The 14576-nt window shown below is 46.1% G+C and overlaps 1 protein-coding gene across 1 annotated transcript in view; it reads right to left on the reverse strand.

Moving 5' to 3' along the window:
* Positions 1–96: 96 nt before the first annotated feature.
* Dnajc7 (DnaJ heat shock protein family (Hsp40) member C7) overlaps positions 97–14576 on the reverse strand; it is a 36312-nt gene continuing 21832 nt past the window's right edge. The window contains exons 5-14 of the mRNA XM_028780425.1: positions 13426–13500; positions 10002–10120; positions 8579–8732; positions 8186–8350; positions 7394–7485; positions 2318–2391; positions 1863–2009; positions 1516–1668; positions 877–939; positions 97–430 (exon numbers count right to left, since the gene is read on the reverse strand). Coding sequence (XP_028636258.1) covers positions 393–430; positions 877–939; positions 1516–1668; positions 1863–2009; positions 2318–2391; positions 7394–7485; positions 8186–8350; positions 8579–8732; positions 10002–10120; positions 13426–13500 — 1080 coding nt within the window. The 3' untranslated portion in view covers positions 97–392. The remainder of the gene's footprint in view (positions 431–876; positions 940–1515; positions 1669–1862; positions 2010–2317; positions 2392–7393; positions 7486–8185; positions 8351–8578; positions 8733–10001; positions 10121–13425; positions 13501–14576) is intronic.

Raw genomic sequence — 14576 nt, forward strand, 5'->3', positions numbered from 1 at the left:
CACACACACACACACACACACACACACACACACACACACACACACACCCTGGCACCTATGCTTGCTCCTGGATGAACTTCAGGTACAGAGCATCCACCAAAGCCAAGAACCAAAAACTGGTCAAAACATTTTATTCTTTTTCTTTTTTAATAAAGTTAAACAATACAACAAAAATTCACAAGCTGCCTCCCTGTCTACCCCTGGCTTCCCTCCCTCCCTAGTCCTCAGCACTGGCTCCCTTTCCTTCACCCCTCAGACAGACACAGGGCACCCGACTGAGAAAACGAAACTGCTCTAAGTACACGGGGACATGATGGAGGAGGTGAACTGTCCACACTCATGGTTAAACCAAGCAAGTCTGCATTTTCTGGGTTCTAAGTAGTTGACCTTCATTAGCCAAACTGAAAGTAGAAATTCCCTGGGCCAGATGCTGAAAGGGAAAAGAAAGGTTTGTTAGTTGCCTCTGTGGTTTTCTTAGGAAAATCACTATTGTTATACCAAAATCTTCAAGAGCAGTTTAATCCAAACAGAGATTGCAAGGTATCAATCAGTCTGAGCCATGAACACAAGGGCTAGCACCCAAGGCAAGCACCCTACCACTGGGCTGGAGTGTACTTTGTGTGTAGCTTCTGAACCTTTGCTCTTATGGAGAAGGCACGATACTAAGGGGCTTGTTGATGCTTCTCTGACCCTACCAACCGCAGGGAATGGTCTCAGGCAAAATGAGCCCAGGAACCTCACCAGCCACACCAGAATAGACTCTGTCCTGCTGAACAAGGAGTCAGCTGTCCCCACTCACATTTCCCAGGAGCTGCCCGAATGAGGTCAGTTCTGCTCTGTCACCTGGGAGCTCTCAAGAGCAGCAGGCATACCTACCTTCAAAGCTGAAGCCCCCAGGACCTCCAAAGAATGCCTTGAAGATGTTGTTTGCATCAAAATCTGGCGAGAAACATGGAAGGGGCAAAAAAGGGGAAAACCAGAAAAGTCAGAGAAACCAGATGCAGAAGAATTCTAAGGCTCACTTCCCTTTTCCATTTCAGCCTAGATGTTAGCAAACCTCTCCCCACTGTCAGCCCAGGCAGAACCCGCTGAACCTGCTCCTGGGATAAGTTCCCCTCCAAGTACAGTGTAGAAGGAAACCTTCCTCTGCCTCAACCTGCTCTGCCTGGTCTCCTTACCTAGGGATGTCATTTGCCTAATGCCTTCCTATAATGCTGGGGCTACATTGAGAAGGCTTGACTTCAGTGTTACCAAAATCAACGCACCAGTCCCGGAGAGCCTGACTCTTTTCTTCGGGCCACCACAGCTCTGGTGGCTCCTGCCCAACCTCATCTTTTTTGACAGCCTACTGGCTTTTGTCACTGGCTGACCACTTACAGACCTCCCCTCTGGAGTGTCCCAGCCCAGCTGCCCAGAGGGTAGAAGCCTTGGTGACCACAGCAGGGGCTTGTCTGGTGCTTTAGAAACCATGTCTTACAGGGACCATTTTCATTCCAGATGCCCAACCCAACTCACCACCCATATTCATGCCCTCCTCATCCAGGTCCTGTCCACTGTCATAACGAGTCTTTTTCTTGGGATCAGAGAGGATGGTAAAGGCCTCTCCCACTTCCTTAAACTTCTTCTCCTCCTCCTTCTGAACTTCGGCACTGGCCCCACTGTGCCGATCTAGAGGAGGATTCAGTGAAACCAAGGACACAGGAAAACAAAGTCTATTATTGTCCAAGTTTGGAATGTGGCACCTCCCACAATCTGCAGGACAGGGAGCCCAGTACCCCTCTTCCCACTGAAGAGTAAGCTTCCTGTGTGCCTGCGGCATCTACACAGTGGGGTCTTCTGTGGCACCACTCTGCAGCGCTCACCTGGATGGTGCATCAAGGCCCGCTTCCGGTAAGCTTTCTTGATCTCGTCCTCAGAGGCATTCTTGTCAACCCCCAGGATCTTGTAGTAATCTTTCCTCTTGCTCTTCTTCAGTTCCAGCTGTGCATTCTTAAGGAGCTGTTTGTGTTCTGGAGGGAGACAGGTGGCATCAACAGACAGCCCAGCTGCCTAGAGGTAGACTTTGTTTACCACAACAGGGGCTCTTTTGGTGCTTTCTTCTGAATATATAGGAAGTGAGAATAACAGGGAAGAGCCAGAGCCAGAATACAGGTGCCTGAGTCACACCCCAGGAACTGCTGGCTGCTTCCAGGCTAGTGACCAAATAAATGAGCTCCAAGCACGGTCCTAAATGCTACCTCCAATAACCGACATTTAATGTTAGGGCCGAGAAGCCCACAGCCCCTGGGCATCGTCTGCTGCCCCTTTGTCCTCATACCTTTCGTTTTCTCCGTCTGATACACTTTTTCATAGTCCCGCACAGCTTCTTCAAACTGCTCTGTGTCCATGTAACTGAGAAGGAAGTACAGGGTAATACAGCACTCAGACATAAATAGTAATGGCCTGTGGGACCTTCTAGGGAGAAGGTATGGCTCATGCAAGAGATACACACTTTTGGTAGGATGTTTCATCAAATAGTAGAATCCCTTATCTAAAAAATGGATTAACTCTCAGTTCCAAGGCAAAAAGCCTCCTGGCACTTGTACCCAGCCAGCAGTCTCCTGTTCTAAGCAGGCAAGGGCTAAGGGGAAAGTTCTTGGTGTCACAGCACTGCCCACCAGGAAAGACAATGTGACAGTACCTACTTGACTGCTCAGAAACACAAGAGAAAAATGACCACGTGAGACAAACTGCTATGAAAGAGCTTTGACATCTTCAGTGCCAGACATGCAGGGCCAGCTCCACCAAGGTTACAAGTGGGGTTAGTTGAGCCACTAGAAGGATTAAGGTCAGGGTGAAGCCGCTGGCAAATGCTTCCACTAAGATCAATCAATCTTAGAGGCAGAGGTGAGACAGAAGAAGGGACTCCCAGCACAGTCTTGTTTCTATTTCCATAGCACATGAGCAAAGAGGGAACCCTGGCCAAAGCGGGAGAAGTACCAGGACTTTGGAAGTGCTGTTTCCCACAGAACTAAGTGATACTCTAACGATCTGATGGCACAAAGTCTGTTCTCCCCATCTGACAGACACAATATTTACTAAGAATGGAAAGAGCCAACACAGTGCAGCTAGCAGCTGCACACCCAAGCTGGTCCACACTTCATCACACTAGACCATCCTAACATACATCAGCTTTGGAGGCCAGGGTAGGGAGACTGATACCAATGTAACTGGCCAAAGAGAAGTCTGACATCTTAGGATCTCTAAATTTCTGGAAACACATCCATCTATGATTTATAAAAAGCAAAAACAGCTGGCCAGTGGTGGCAGAGGCAGGCGAATTTCTGAGTTCGAGGCCACCCTGGTCTACAGAGCGAGTTCCAGGACAGCCAGGGCTACACAGAGAAACCCTGTCTCGAAAAACAAAACAAACAAAAAAACCCCAGAAAACAAACACACACACCACTACCACCACAACAACAACCCCAAAACAATGTCCAGCCTGGGCACAGTGGCACAGAGCCTTTATTGCTAGAGTCAGAAGGCAGAAAAAAAAGGATCTCTTTGAGTTCAGGGCCAGCTTGTTTGACATGGTGAGACTCTGTCTCAATAAAACCAAACCAAATAAAAACAGAAACAAAAACCACAATGCCCTACAGACACAGGGTAACTAGGAACATAGAGAACTAATTCACTGGTCAAAGTGTCAGATAATCATAAGTACAGTAATTTAACACACACTACCAGATGGCGCACACCTTTAATCCCAGCACTAGGGAAGCAGAGGCAGGTGGACTCTGAGTCTGAGGCCAGTCTGGTCTACAGAGTGAGTTCCAGGACAGCCAGGGCTACACAGAGAACCCCTGTCACGAAACAAACAACAAACTGACATCCGAGTGACTGTCATGATCACTACGCCTACACATAATGTACTAAACAAGCGCCATGACACTGACTTGCATTCTTTTGTCGTTGTTATTATTTCTTTCTTTCTTTTTTTTTTTTTGAGATTAGGTCTTTCTCGTTCTATAGCTGAAGCTGGACTGGAACTTACTATGTAGCCCAAGGTGGCCCTGAACTGGCAATGTTCCTACCTTAGCTTCCCAAATTCTGTGATTACAGGTGTGAACTGCCCCAGAAGGATTTGTATTATTTCACATAAACTCAAAAATCTTTCCACATCTCTTAAATGTCGAAGAAAAGGTAGACGAAAATAAGGCTTTAAGGCAGAGAGGAAGAACTTGTGCCAAGGGAGGTGGCAAACAGCTCTCATCTGTCCAACTTCAAGGCTAAGCTGAGCAGCTGTATGGTGGTCAAGCCTCTCTAGCAAGGTTAGAACTAACAGCTGGCATGTTTTCACTGTCCAGTGCTGCTGGGGACTGTTGCTACATTCTTAGCCTACTATGCCAAAGTGTCCACTGCCCCACACTGGGGTGAAGTTTCAGAGGCAAAGCCACTCAGACACAAAACAAGGACTTGTCAATAAAACAACTTCTGATTTTTGTTGGCTGTAAAGACAGACAGACAGACAGACAGACAGACACACACACACACACACACACACAATCATCTCCTATTCTACTGTCTCCTCTTGTTTCTCACTCCCATAGTGCAGAGCATCAGGGTAGTAGGTACTAGAAGATTCTGCTCTTTTGCTGTTAGAAAAAATTGCAAGGAATTTCATGCATTTTGTGTTGCATAAAGCCTTCAGTTGGGTCAAAGGGTTGGGCGCTTTCCCCCCCCCATAACCAAGTTAACCACCTCGCACAGTATAATGTGACCCACATGGGCCTTAAATTTTTTTTTTTTTTGGATAGGATTTCTCTGTGTAGTCCTAGCTGTCCTGGAAATTTGTAGACCAGGCTGGCTTCGAACTCAAGAGACCTGCTTTGCCTCTGGCACCCAAGTGCTGCGATTAAAAGTGTAGGCCACCATGCCCGGCTGAACTTGTGAATTTTAAAAAAATCATTTACTGGCCAGGCAGCTGCAGCATACACTTTTAATCACCTTTAATCCCAGCACTTGGGAGGCAGAGGCAGGTGGATCTCTGTGAGTTTGAAGCCAGCCTGGTCTACACAGTAAATTCCAGGACAGCCAGGGTTACACAGAGAAACCCTTTTCTCAAAAAAAAAAAAAAAAAAAAAAAAAAAAACCAAACAATACATTTACAATGTGTGTGTATATGCGCGTGCTCTCATACTTGACTTCGGTATGTGTGTATAGGTCAGAATTAATTCTTGGGATTCTTTCTTTCTACCATATTGGTCCTCTGGATGGAGTTGAGGTTGTCTAGTTTGGTGGTGGTAGACTCCTTTACCCACTAGGCCATCTCGCAGCCCAGCCTTGAACTTCTGATTCTCTTACTTCCCTCTTTAGTGTTGGGGTATAGACATGTGACAGCAAGCCCACTTATAGAGTGCCAGCGATGGCATCTGTGCATGCTAGGCAAGCACCTTACCAATTTCCATTCTCTTCTGTGGGGTAAGGGGCAGGGAGAGAGTAAACCCAGGGCCTCAAACATGCTAGGTAGGGTCTATACAATTAAGTTATACCTCTAGCCCAAGTTTCCATTTCTGTGTGACAGTGGGTATGATTCTGGAATGAATAAGGGCTAGTCTCTCAGAACTGATAATATAATTCATGTGTGTTTTCACTGGACAGACTTAGTCATCCACTTAATTTTATTTAAAAAAAAAAAAAATCACATGTACCAGTTTTTATATCTTAATGGAAAGGATCTGAGGGGCTCTGTACCACTGACCAGGGAGGTTCTAGCTCAAGCATTAGTAAGTAGTGCTTGTCCTCTGGACTTTACAGTTAGAAATAAATTGTGCATTGGAAAAATGACATCCAAGAACTTCCTTTGCCTTTAGGATCTTTAAAACCAGTATTTCTGCCTCAGACTGAGACAGGGGTGGGGTGGGGATGCAGGGGGAGGAGGGTGATGGACAACCCCATAGTGCTGGGGAGGCAGCTTGTCTTGTATAGCACTTTCCTAGTGTGTATAAAACCACAGTAAAGCCGTATTGATGCTGGCCTCACCTTGGAAGAGGTAGAGACAGGAGGATCGCAAGTTCAATGTCACCTTCACTATATACATAGAAAGTCTAAGGCGTGCCGGGCAGTGGTGGCACAAGCCTTTAATCCCAGCACTTGGGAGGCAGAGGCAGGTGGATTTCTGAGGCCAGCCTGGTCTACAGAGTGAGTTCCAGGACAGCCAGGGCTATGCAGAGAAACTCTGTCTCGAAAAACAAAAACAAAAACAAAACAACAACAACAAAAAAGTCTGAGGCCAGCTTAGCTACTTTTAAAAAAGGAAACAACAAAATCAAAACCAGGAAGTTCTTTGCTTTGATAGCAGGAGGAAATGAAATGACGTTTTCAGTCTACAGTGGCAGGTGTTAAACTCAAGAGTTGTGGTGCGTGTAGGTTTCTGTGGGAATGCAGGCTCACACTCACCAAGAACATATAATGGAGGTGGCAGGACTGCCCTGAATGTTTGTCTTCACCTTCCACTTTGAGACAGGATCTCTTTTTTAGCACTGTATAATATGCTAGGCTAGTTGGCCTGTGAGCTGCTGGAGACTCTCCTGTCTGTCTCTCTCCATCTCACTGTAGGGGTGATGGGATTACAGACATCAGACTTTATGTGGGTTCTGGAGATCTGAGCTCAGGTCCCCCCACACTGGGCTGGCATCTCCCCACCAGTGCAGACTGGTTTGGAGTTCATTCGATAGACCACACTGGCCTTGCACTAACAGTGACTCTTCTGCCTCAACCTTACAAGTGCTAGAGTTACAGGCCATGTCACTACACCTAGCCAGAAGACATGCATTTTGAGTGCATGTTCACTCTAGCCCTTAGTGCTATTGTCTGAAGAAAATTCTCTGGAGGGTGGATTAAAATGTGAAATGAGCACCACTGAGCCGAGTGAGACTGCTCCCCCCGCCTCCCCTGTACTCGCCCTGCTCATGACAAACAGCAGACACACCTCAACTGTAAGAATACTTCCTTCTTTCCTCTTCCAAGCACCGTACATCCATTCAACAAAACACTTACTGGGTGAGCACTGATGTGCCAAGCACTGTGCCAAGTTAGAGCAAAAGTGAACAACACAAAATAAAATCTCAAAGGAAATGTATTCACATGTTAATGAAAGGAATCTGGGTCAGGCATCAGAGGAAACTTACTGACCGTGAGGGGCGTTAGACACAGGCATGGGAGACTGAGGGAGCGTGGGCAATCTCCTCCGCTGGAGGTCTATAAAGATAGTCTAGGACTGGAACAATCCCACCTAGAGGCAGGGGGAAGGACCAAATGACCTCACAACATCCCTGTCTGTTTTGTCAATCACAACGCAATTCCCCTAGTTAACCAGTGACAACCCCGTCCCCCAGCCCTCCAGAGCACTTACCACTGAGCTCTTCTCAAGTAGGCTTTGATGTACGTGTCATCAAGCTTCACCGCATTTGTACAGTCTTCTATGGCATCTTCTAGTTTCCTAAGCTTCAGGAGAGAGAGCGAGCAATCACACTTCATATCACCACTGACGGAGGGAGTCCAGACAATATGAACATAAATCCCTGTTCTACTATGTTCTTGGTCTTGGTCCCCAGGAAAGTCAGAGGGCTAAAGCCAACAAATTTCAAACTGGTTTCTTTACTATGTGATAAAGGCCACACCATTACTCATTAAAGAACCTCTAGTTAATGACTAACTGAAACAACAAACAGGAGGGTGGTTCCTGCCCTCTACTCTTCCACGGACCAACTACAAAGACCAGAAAGACTAAAATTTTTAACTGCTAGAATTCTACAGAACCTAATCTCTCTTTCATGGTGCACAGGCCCACAGGATGACTATGTTCATTCTCAGGGACACATTCAGCAATTTACAAAAGCCTAATTAACACTGTCAATTTCCTGTCTCTTTCCTGAAGAATAAACAAGTTCTTGCTCAAATGAGAAGTGACAACACTTGTTCAAATAGCACAGACCTGCTAGCTGCTTTCACAGGAGCAAAGAGACAACTGGGGAAGAACAGGAGGGAATGGCTGGACAAGCTACCTCAACACCACACACAAAAAGGGCAAGTTCGTTTCTCAGAAGGCAGTTCCTTACAGGATGAGGGGCACCGTTCTTTTATCTGGCTTACACTTGCTGAGCAGATCTCTGAAGACTTCTGACACCCCAGATCAAGTGCTTACCTTGGAGTTAACCGTACCCCGATTACAGTAGAGTTTAGCATTTGTTTTTATGTTGTTGGGATCTATCCCCAAGGCTTCTGTGTACAGTTCATATGCTAACTTGTAATTGCCATCCTTAAAGGCTTTATTCCCATCTTCTTTCTTGGCTTTAAGGGCTTTGGCATTCTGGAGAAAAGCAAGAAATGGTCAGGTCAGTCCAGAGGCTCAGCTCACTCACTCTAGCCAGCTCTTCACTCTCTTCTCCTCCCACTCTACTAGGAGGGATGGAATCCAGGGCCCTAGGCAGGACAGTATGACACCTCACCCCTGAGCTATAGCCCTAGTCTCACTCACATCATGAGATATTAAAGGAAGTTTTACCCCCACTTTCAGAACACCAGGCTTAGAACTTACTCTACAAGCAACACAAGCCTTCTCATGGTCAGGAGCCATCCTGAGAGCCTGTACAAAAAACTGCACTGCCTTCTCAATACAATCTTCATAATAAAGGCAGAGACCGCGGACATACAGAGCGTCAGCATTGGTGGAATCCATTCGTAAAATGTCACTGTAACAAAGAGGACACGTTCAGCTGTGGTGTACAATGTCTTGGCCATTTCCAGTCTGTGGTCAGACTGTTTCTCGATTATGGCTCTAGTATTCAAAGTTCATCCACAGGTGACTAGATTCCCAAGAACAAACCTTGTCAAAATAAACTACCTCCATTTTTTTTTCTTTGTTCTCCCCATCCCCAGCAGTGCCGGGGACTAAACCCAGGGCTTGAGACCTGACAAGCAAGCGCTTTACTGATGAGCCCATCCCCTCTCCCCCACCAATCCTGCCCAATACATTCCTTCAGTCTCATAATCTTTTCTTTCTTGGTTTTTTGACACAGGGTTATTATCTGTATAGCTCTGGCTGTCCTAGAACTCATTCTGTAGACCAGGCTAGCCTAGAATTCACAGAGATCCTCCTGCCTCTGGCTCCCAAGTACTGAGATTATAAACATGCACCACCATGCCTGGCTGTCATCTTTATTGGACTAGAGTAGGGGTAGATAAACTACTGCCCACAGGGCTAAGTCCTTTCTGTTAGTTTTGTATTCCATTTTCTCCTCATACTTTGGTGATAGGTGATTTGTAATAGGGACTGAACTAAAGGCTTAGTACAAGCTAAGAACAACTTCTACCAATGAGCCATACAGCATGCCAGAGCTTGTGCCATTGCCTCCCTATCACCCCTCTGTACTGAGGATAGAAGTCAGGCTACACAAGCATCTTCCAATTGAGCTACATCTCAACCTTGGGTCATGTACATCAAATCTGACTTATACTAACTCAGCTGTCACCTGTGGCTGCTTCTGCACTATAATGGCATAGGGCAGACCTAAGCAGTTGCAGCAGGGACTGAGAAAGGACACAGGAGTTACAATATGGATAGATAAGAGTTTCCTGGAGGAGAAAGGACTGCATTCAAACAAACTCAGACCAGTGAGATTACTCACTGGCAAAGAGCACTTGCTGCCAAGCCTGATGACCTAAATTCAGTCCCTAAAACCTTTCATAGTCTGGAAGGAGAGAACCAACTCCTATATGAAAACAGGTTAAACAAACTCAGACTCATTAAGTACTTTCACACATGGCTCAAGCACCCGTAGCGCTGCTGCATCCCACATACCTTGTGGGTCTTGGATCTAACCTGCTTTAACCTTTGGCTTTAAACTCCAGGAAGGCATCAACAACCCTAGCCGACACCCACAACTCCCATGTAGCATGAAGACAGCCAGCAGCCAGTAGTCCACTCTGCATCTCAGTAATGAACTGGCCAGACTGCATACCTGGCCACAAACTGTGCTTCTGGGTATCGACCAAGCATTGCTAAACATTCTGCTTTGAGGATTTTGAATCGATGGCAGGCAGGGGCAAATTCTAGGGCACGGTCCATGCAGAAAACAACCTAAAGGAAGAGGAAAGCAAGTAAGCTCTTCAACTTGAACTCCAGAAATGTCTTAACCTGAGTTTCAATGTTCAAAGACATCACTGCTTATTGGTACAGTAATATCAAAGCTGCTACACATTCATTCATCGAAGACAGTGGAGTCACACAATGACAGCTAACACTAAGCACATCATTATCCGTGGAACTGATAAATAATACGAGAAGACCAAGGAACAGAGAACAAAGTAAGGCTCTAGGTCACCCAAGTTCCAGCTTAAACACAGTAGGATGGCAGAGCCTCTAACCTTAACCAAGAAAGCAGCCTCCATGGTGAGCCCACAGTGACTATGATCAAAGCTCACATTCTTCTCACAAACACTACTATTTACTATTTTACCTGTCAGGCTTTAGCTGTTAAGCGAGACAAGAACAGCAAAAATAACCTGGCACAGAGTCAGTGTTGCACACATAACAGAAACTGCTGCACTCCTCCTTTTCCAATGGCAACAGCGTCCCATATTTAAAAGACAGGGGGAGGGAGATGAGCCTGGAGAGATGGCTTAGATGTTAAGAGCACTTGGTGTTCTTCCAGAAGACGTGGGTTCAATTCCCAGAACCTACATGGTGGCTCACAATTGTTTGTAACTTCAGCCCCAAGGGATCCAAACAAACGGTATTCAATGCTCTCCTCTGGCCTGTAAGGGTTCCAGGCATGCACACAGTGCACAGACATACATGGAGGCAAAATATTCAAACAAATAATACATTTTTGGAAACATTTAAAAAGACAATTTCAGTGTGCAGCTCTAGGTGGCCTACAACTCACCATATAGTTCAGACTGCCTTAAACTCCGAGATCTGGCTGCTTCTGCCTCCTGGGTACTGGATTAAAGCACATCTTACTACTGGGTTGGCCTGTTACACTCATTTCAGTACAGAATAGCCATCTGTAAGGACTCTAATGGACGTCACACTACTCCGACCACCAGGTTGCTCCGTGTAAATCCCAAGCCAGTCTCTCTCACACCTATCAAAGCTACAGCAAGTTCCCTGTCAGTCACACAGCTCCCCGTGAATTCATCCTTTTCCCACAACTTGGTTCTCTGACCTCTCATTTCTTATTTAGCTGCTATTCTGGCATATCCTCACTAAATCACATTCTCCCTAAGGATAACAAACCAAAGGAGAAATCTGCACCTAAGGGACACCATTACCTCAAAGACTCTGAGTATGACTTCTAAAAGCAAGGAAAGGTAACGTTCATCAGTGTAGACTGATATAATGGCACACTCCATAACTCTAAATTAGAATGCACTAGTACTCCATGTACTACTGCAGAAAGACCTCCAAGACCTATTCAGAGGAGGGGAAAAGGCGTGCAACATGGACAGTGCACTACCTTTCATGCAAACAAAACTACAAATCTGTATTTCATGTATATACAACAACACGGTACAGGAAAACAGCTGGAGATACCGTTCAGTGGTAGAATGTGACGCTGAGCTCTGCTCCAGCACTGGGGACAGGGAGCGGAGAGAGAAGAGGCAGACCAGAGGGCCTGCTTCATGGTTCAGACTAAGAGGGCCTATTCAAAAATTGAGATTAAAAACACAAGCAAGATGGGTACAATGGCAAGCAGAACTCTGTAAGTTCAAGGCCAGCCTGATCTACAAATCAAATTCCAAAACAGCCAGTGCTACATAGAGTCCTTGTCTCAAAAAACCCATGAGCAAGAAAGAAAACACTGAGCTGTTCACTGACACTTTCTGTCCTGCCAATACAGCAAGACAAGATGGCGCTCCTTTAGTGGCACAGGTCACTGGAAGTTCTAGGGACAGTAATGACAACTGAGGTACGAAGAGGAAAAGCCAGTGGACAACTGAGCAGCCACGCCTTTTGGCTTCACAAGGACGACGTTCTATGCAGAGCTGGCTCTGCTCGTCGTCGTGAGGAGCATCAGTTGAGGCTCAGCAATGCTTACTGCCACCCCCCACCATGTCCCCAGTAGGGACAGCTGCAGGCAAAGAAGATCTTTGTTTCTTCCAAGTTCATCTGTTCCCCCTGCCAGGATCATAATTCTTCATTTGTGACATCACCATGAGCTAGGGTGGGGGGGCTGGGATGTCAGAAACAGAGGATTCTGTCACAAACTCAGGACTCTGGCTCCAGAGTGAGCAAGAGAGAAAAGAAACCCAAAAGACTGCCTTTCAGGACAAAGCTTTTGCCTATGTGAGCCTCAGAAAAAAACGTGACAGTAGTTAGAACTGCTTTCCAAACACAGTCGTGCACACAACACACACACACACACACACACACACACACACACACACACACACACGAATCACACTATGAAGACATTCTGATTATTAAAACCAATGGGCAGAAGACAGTAGGTTAATGTTGGGAATCTGCATAAACTCGTTGGATATATTTATTCCCAAATAAAAGCCCTCACGGTATGAGAGTCAAAAAGGATGCTTGCTTGTTCCCCAAAACATTTCCTGAACACCTGCTACTGAAAGCCCTACGCAAACTCCTACATATAATACACCAACTCCTCCCGTGGACTAAAACCACCTTGTTGAAGGAGCCCACAAATCTCCTGATGAGATTTCTGACCTGTGTCAATCTTCTGCTTCCTACTTTGATTCTTTAGTGAAAGCTAGTTCTCACTACTACTATCTAAGAAACAGAGAGATCTCTACTTCAGGCTTAACTCCAAGTTCTAGAAAAATCCTGGAACTTTCACACTTGTTCCCTACTTCAGATACATCGACCCTTTTGACACAGACTGTCAAACCTGCCACATATTGTGAAGCTTATCCAAGCCTAACACCAGGCTGGGGAGAGTGGCAGCAGAGAACTGCCAACTTTCAGGCCAGCTTGAGCTACACATAAGACCCAAAATAACATCAAAAAGGTAGCAGGGGCTCATGCTGTAATCCGAGCACTTTGAAGCTGAGGCTGTCCGGCTGCGGAGAAAGGTGATGGTAACAGGTTACACACACTCCAGAAATGTAACAAGGCTTTTTCACTACTCTTAAGCAAGTTTAACCTCATATTCAGATAAACATGGATTATTCAACCCTAGTACTTATTCCCAGCTCTGTGATACTACCTGACATAACCAACGGGAACAATATAAGCAAGCTTTTTGCTTCTTATTGAAAAGCCAAATAAAACTAAGAAATCACACAACCTAGCAAAAAACACTTATAAGAGAGAAAAAGCCAAAGCCAAATTCGAACGACACTGTGCTAGTCTAGGTTGTTCTGCATCATCGCAGCACAGAGGAGGGGAGGCTCCAGTCTCTTCTACTTTACCTTCCGGAAATCTCGCTTTTCAAAATCCACTTCTGCTATTTTCTCATACTCCAGGACAGCATTGGCGTTCTTGAACTACACCGGGGGGGAAAAATGAAGTTTAGGTTGAATAATCATTAACGTCACTAAGACCCTGATGAATTCCTTCTTTCAGAGCCAGGCGGCGGTGGCGCACAGCTTTAATCCCAGCACTTGGGAGGCAGAGGCAGGCGGATTTCTGAGTTCGAGGCCAGCCTGGTCTACAGAGTAAGTTCCAGGACAGCCAGGGCTACACAGAGAAACCCTGTCTCGAACTGCCCCCAAAAGAGAGAGAGGCCAGGTGTGGTATAACACCTGTAATCCTAGCACTTGAAAGGCAGAGGCAGGTACATTTCTGTAAGTTTAGGGCCAGCCACAGCTATGCAGGTACTTAGTGAAACCCTATCTGGAAAAAAAGAACCACACTGAAAAGCCAAGCATGGTGCTACATGTCTGTAATGCCAGCACTTAGGGGGAATAGCAAGTCCGAGGTTAGCCTAGATTACAGAGTGAATCAGACAGATACAGAGAGACCTGGTCCAAAAATCCAGTAAAGGGGGTAGGGTGGGGGAGAATGGGGCAGGAAGAGATAGATGGCTCAGTGTTTAAGGGCTCTTGCTGCTCTTCCACAGTAGTGAGTTTAGTTCCAGCACCCATGCTGGGCAGCTTGTAACTTGTAACTCCAGTTCCAGGGGATTTGATGCCCCTCTTTCGGCTTCTGTAGGCACAGCACAGGTATACAGGTGGCATGAAAAAATATGTATGTTAGGGAGATGACTCAGTGTGAAGACCTGAGATCAAACCCCATAACCCATGTTAACGCAGACATGGCAGTGTGCATATATGAACACAGTGCTGCTAAGGAAGGATGGGTCAGGAAAACCACACTCTCCAGTAGCTGAAGTGTCAGTTAGCTGAGAGCGAGTACGGAGCAAGCAAGCAAGTGACCCTATCTTGCTGGTCACTGCAGTGTCCACTTTAATCCCAACCCTTGAGAAGCAAACGGCAGCCTGGTCTATACATCCAGCTCCAGGTCATTCGCAGACACATACATAGTGAGACTCTGGTCTCAAAGACAAAAAACTAGAGAGAGTTTCAAACAAGGTAGAACATGAAGAATGATCTTTCAGGCA

The sequence above is a fragment of the Grammomys surdaster genome, unplaced genomic scaffold, assembly GCF_004785775.1.
Source record: "Grammomys surdaster isolate TR1022 unplaced genomic scaffold, NIH_TR_1.0 371, whole genome shotgun sequence".
NCBI classification, from domain to species: Eukaryota; Metazoa; Chordata; class Mammalia; order Rodentia; family Muridae; genus Grammomys; species Grammomys surdaster.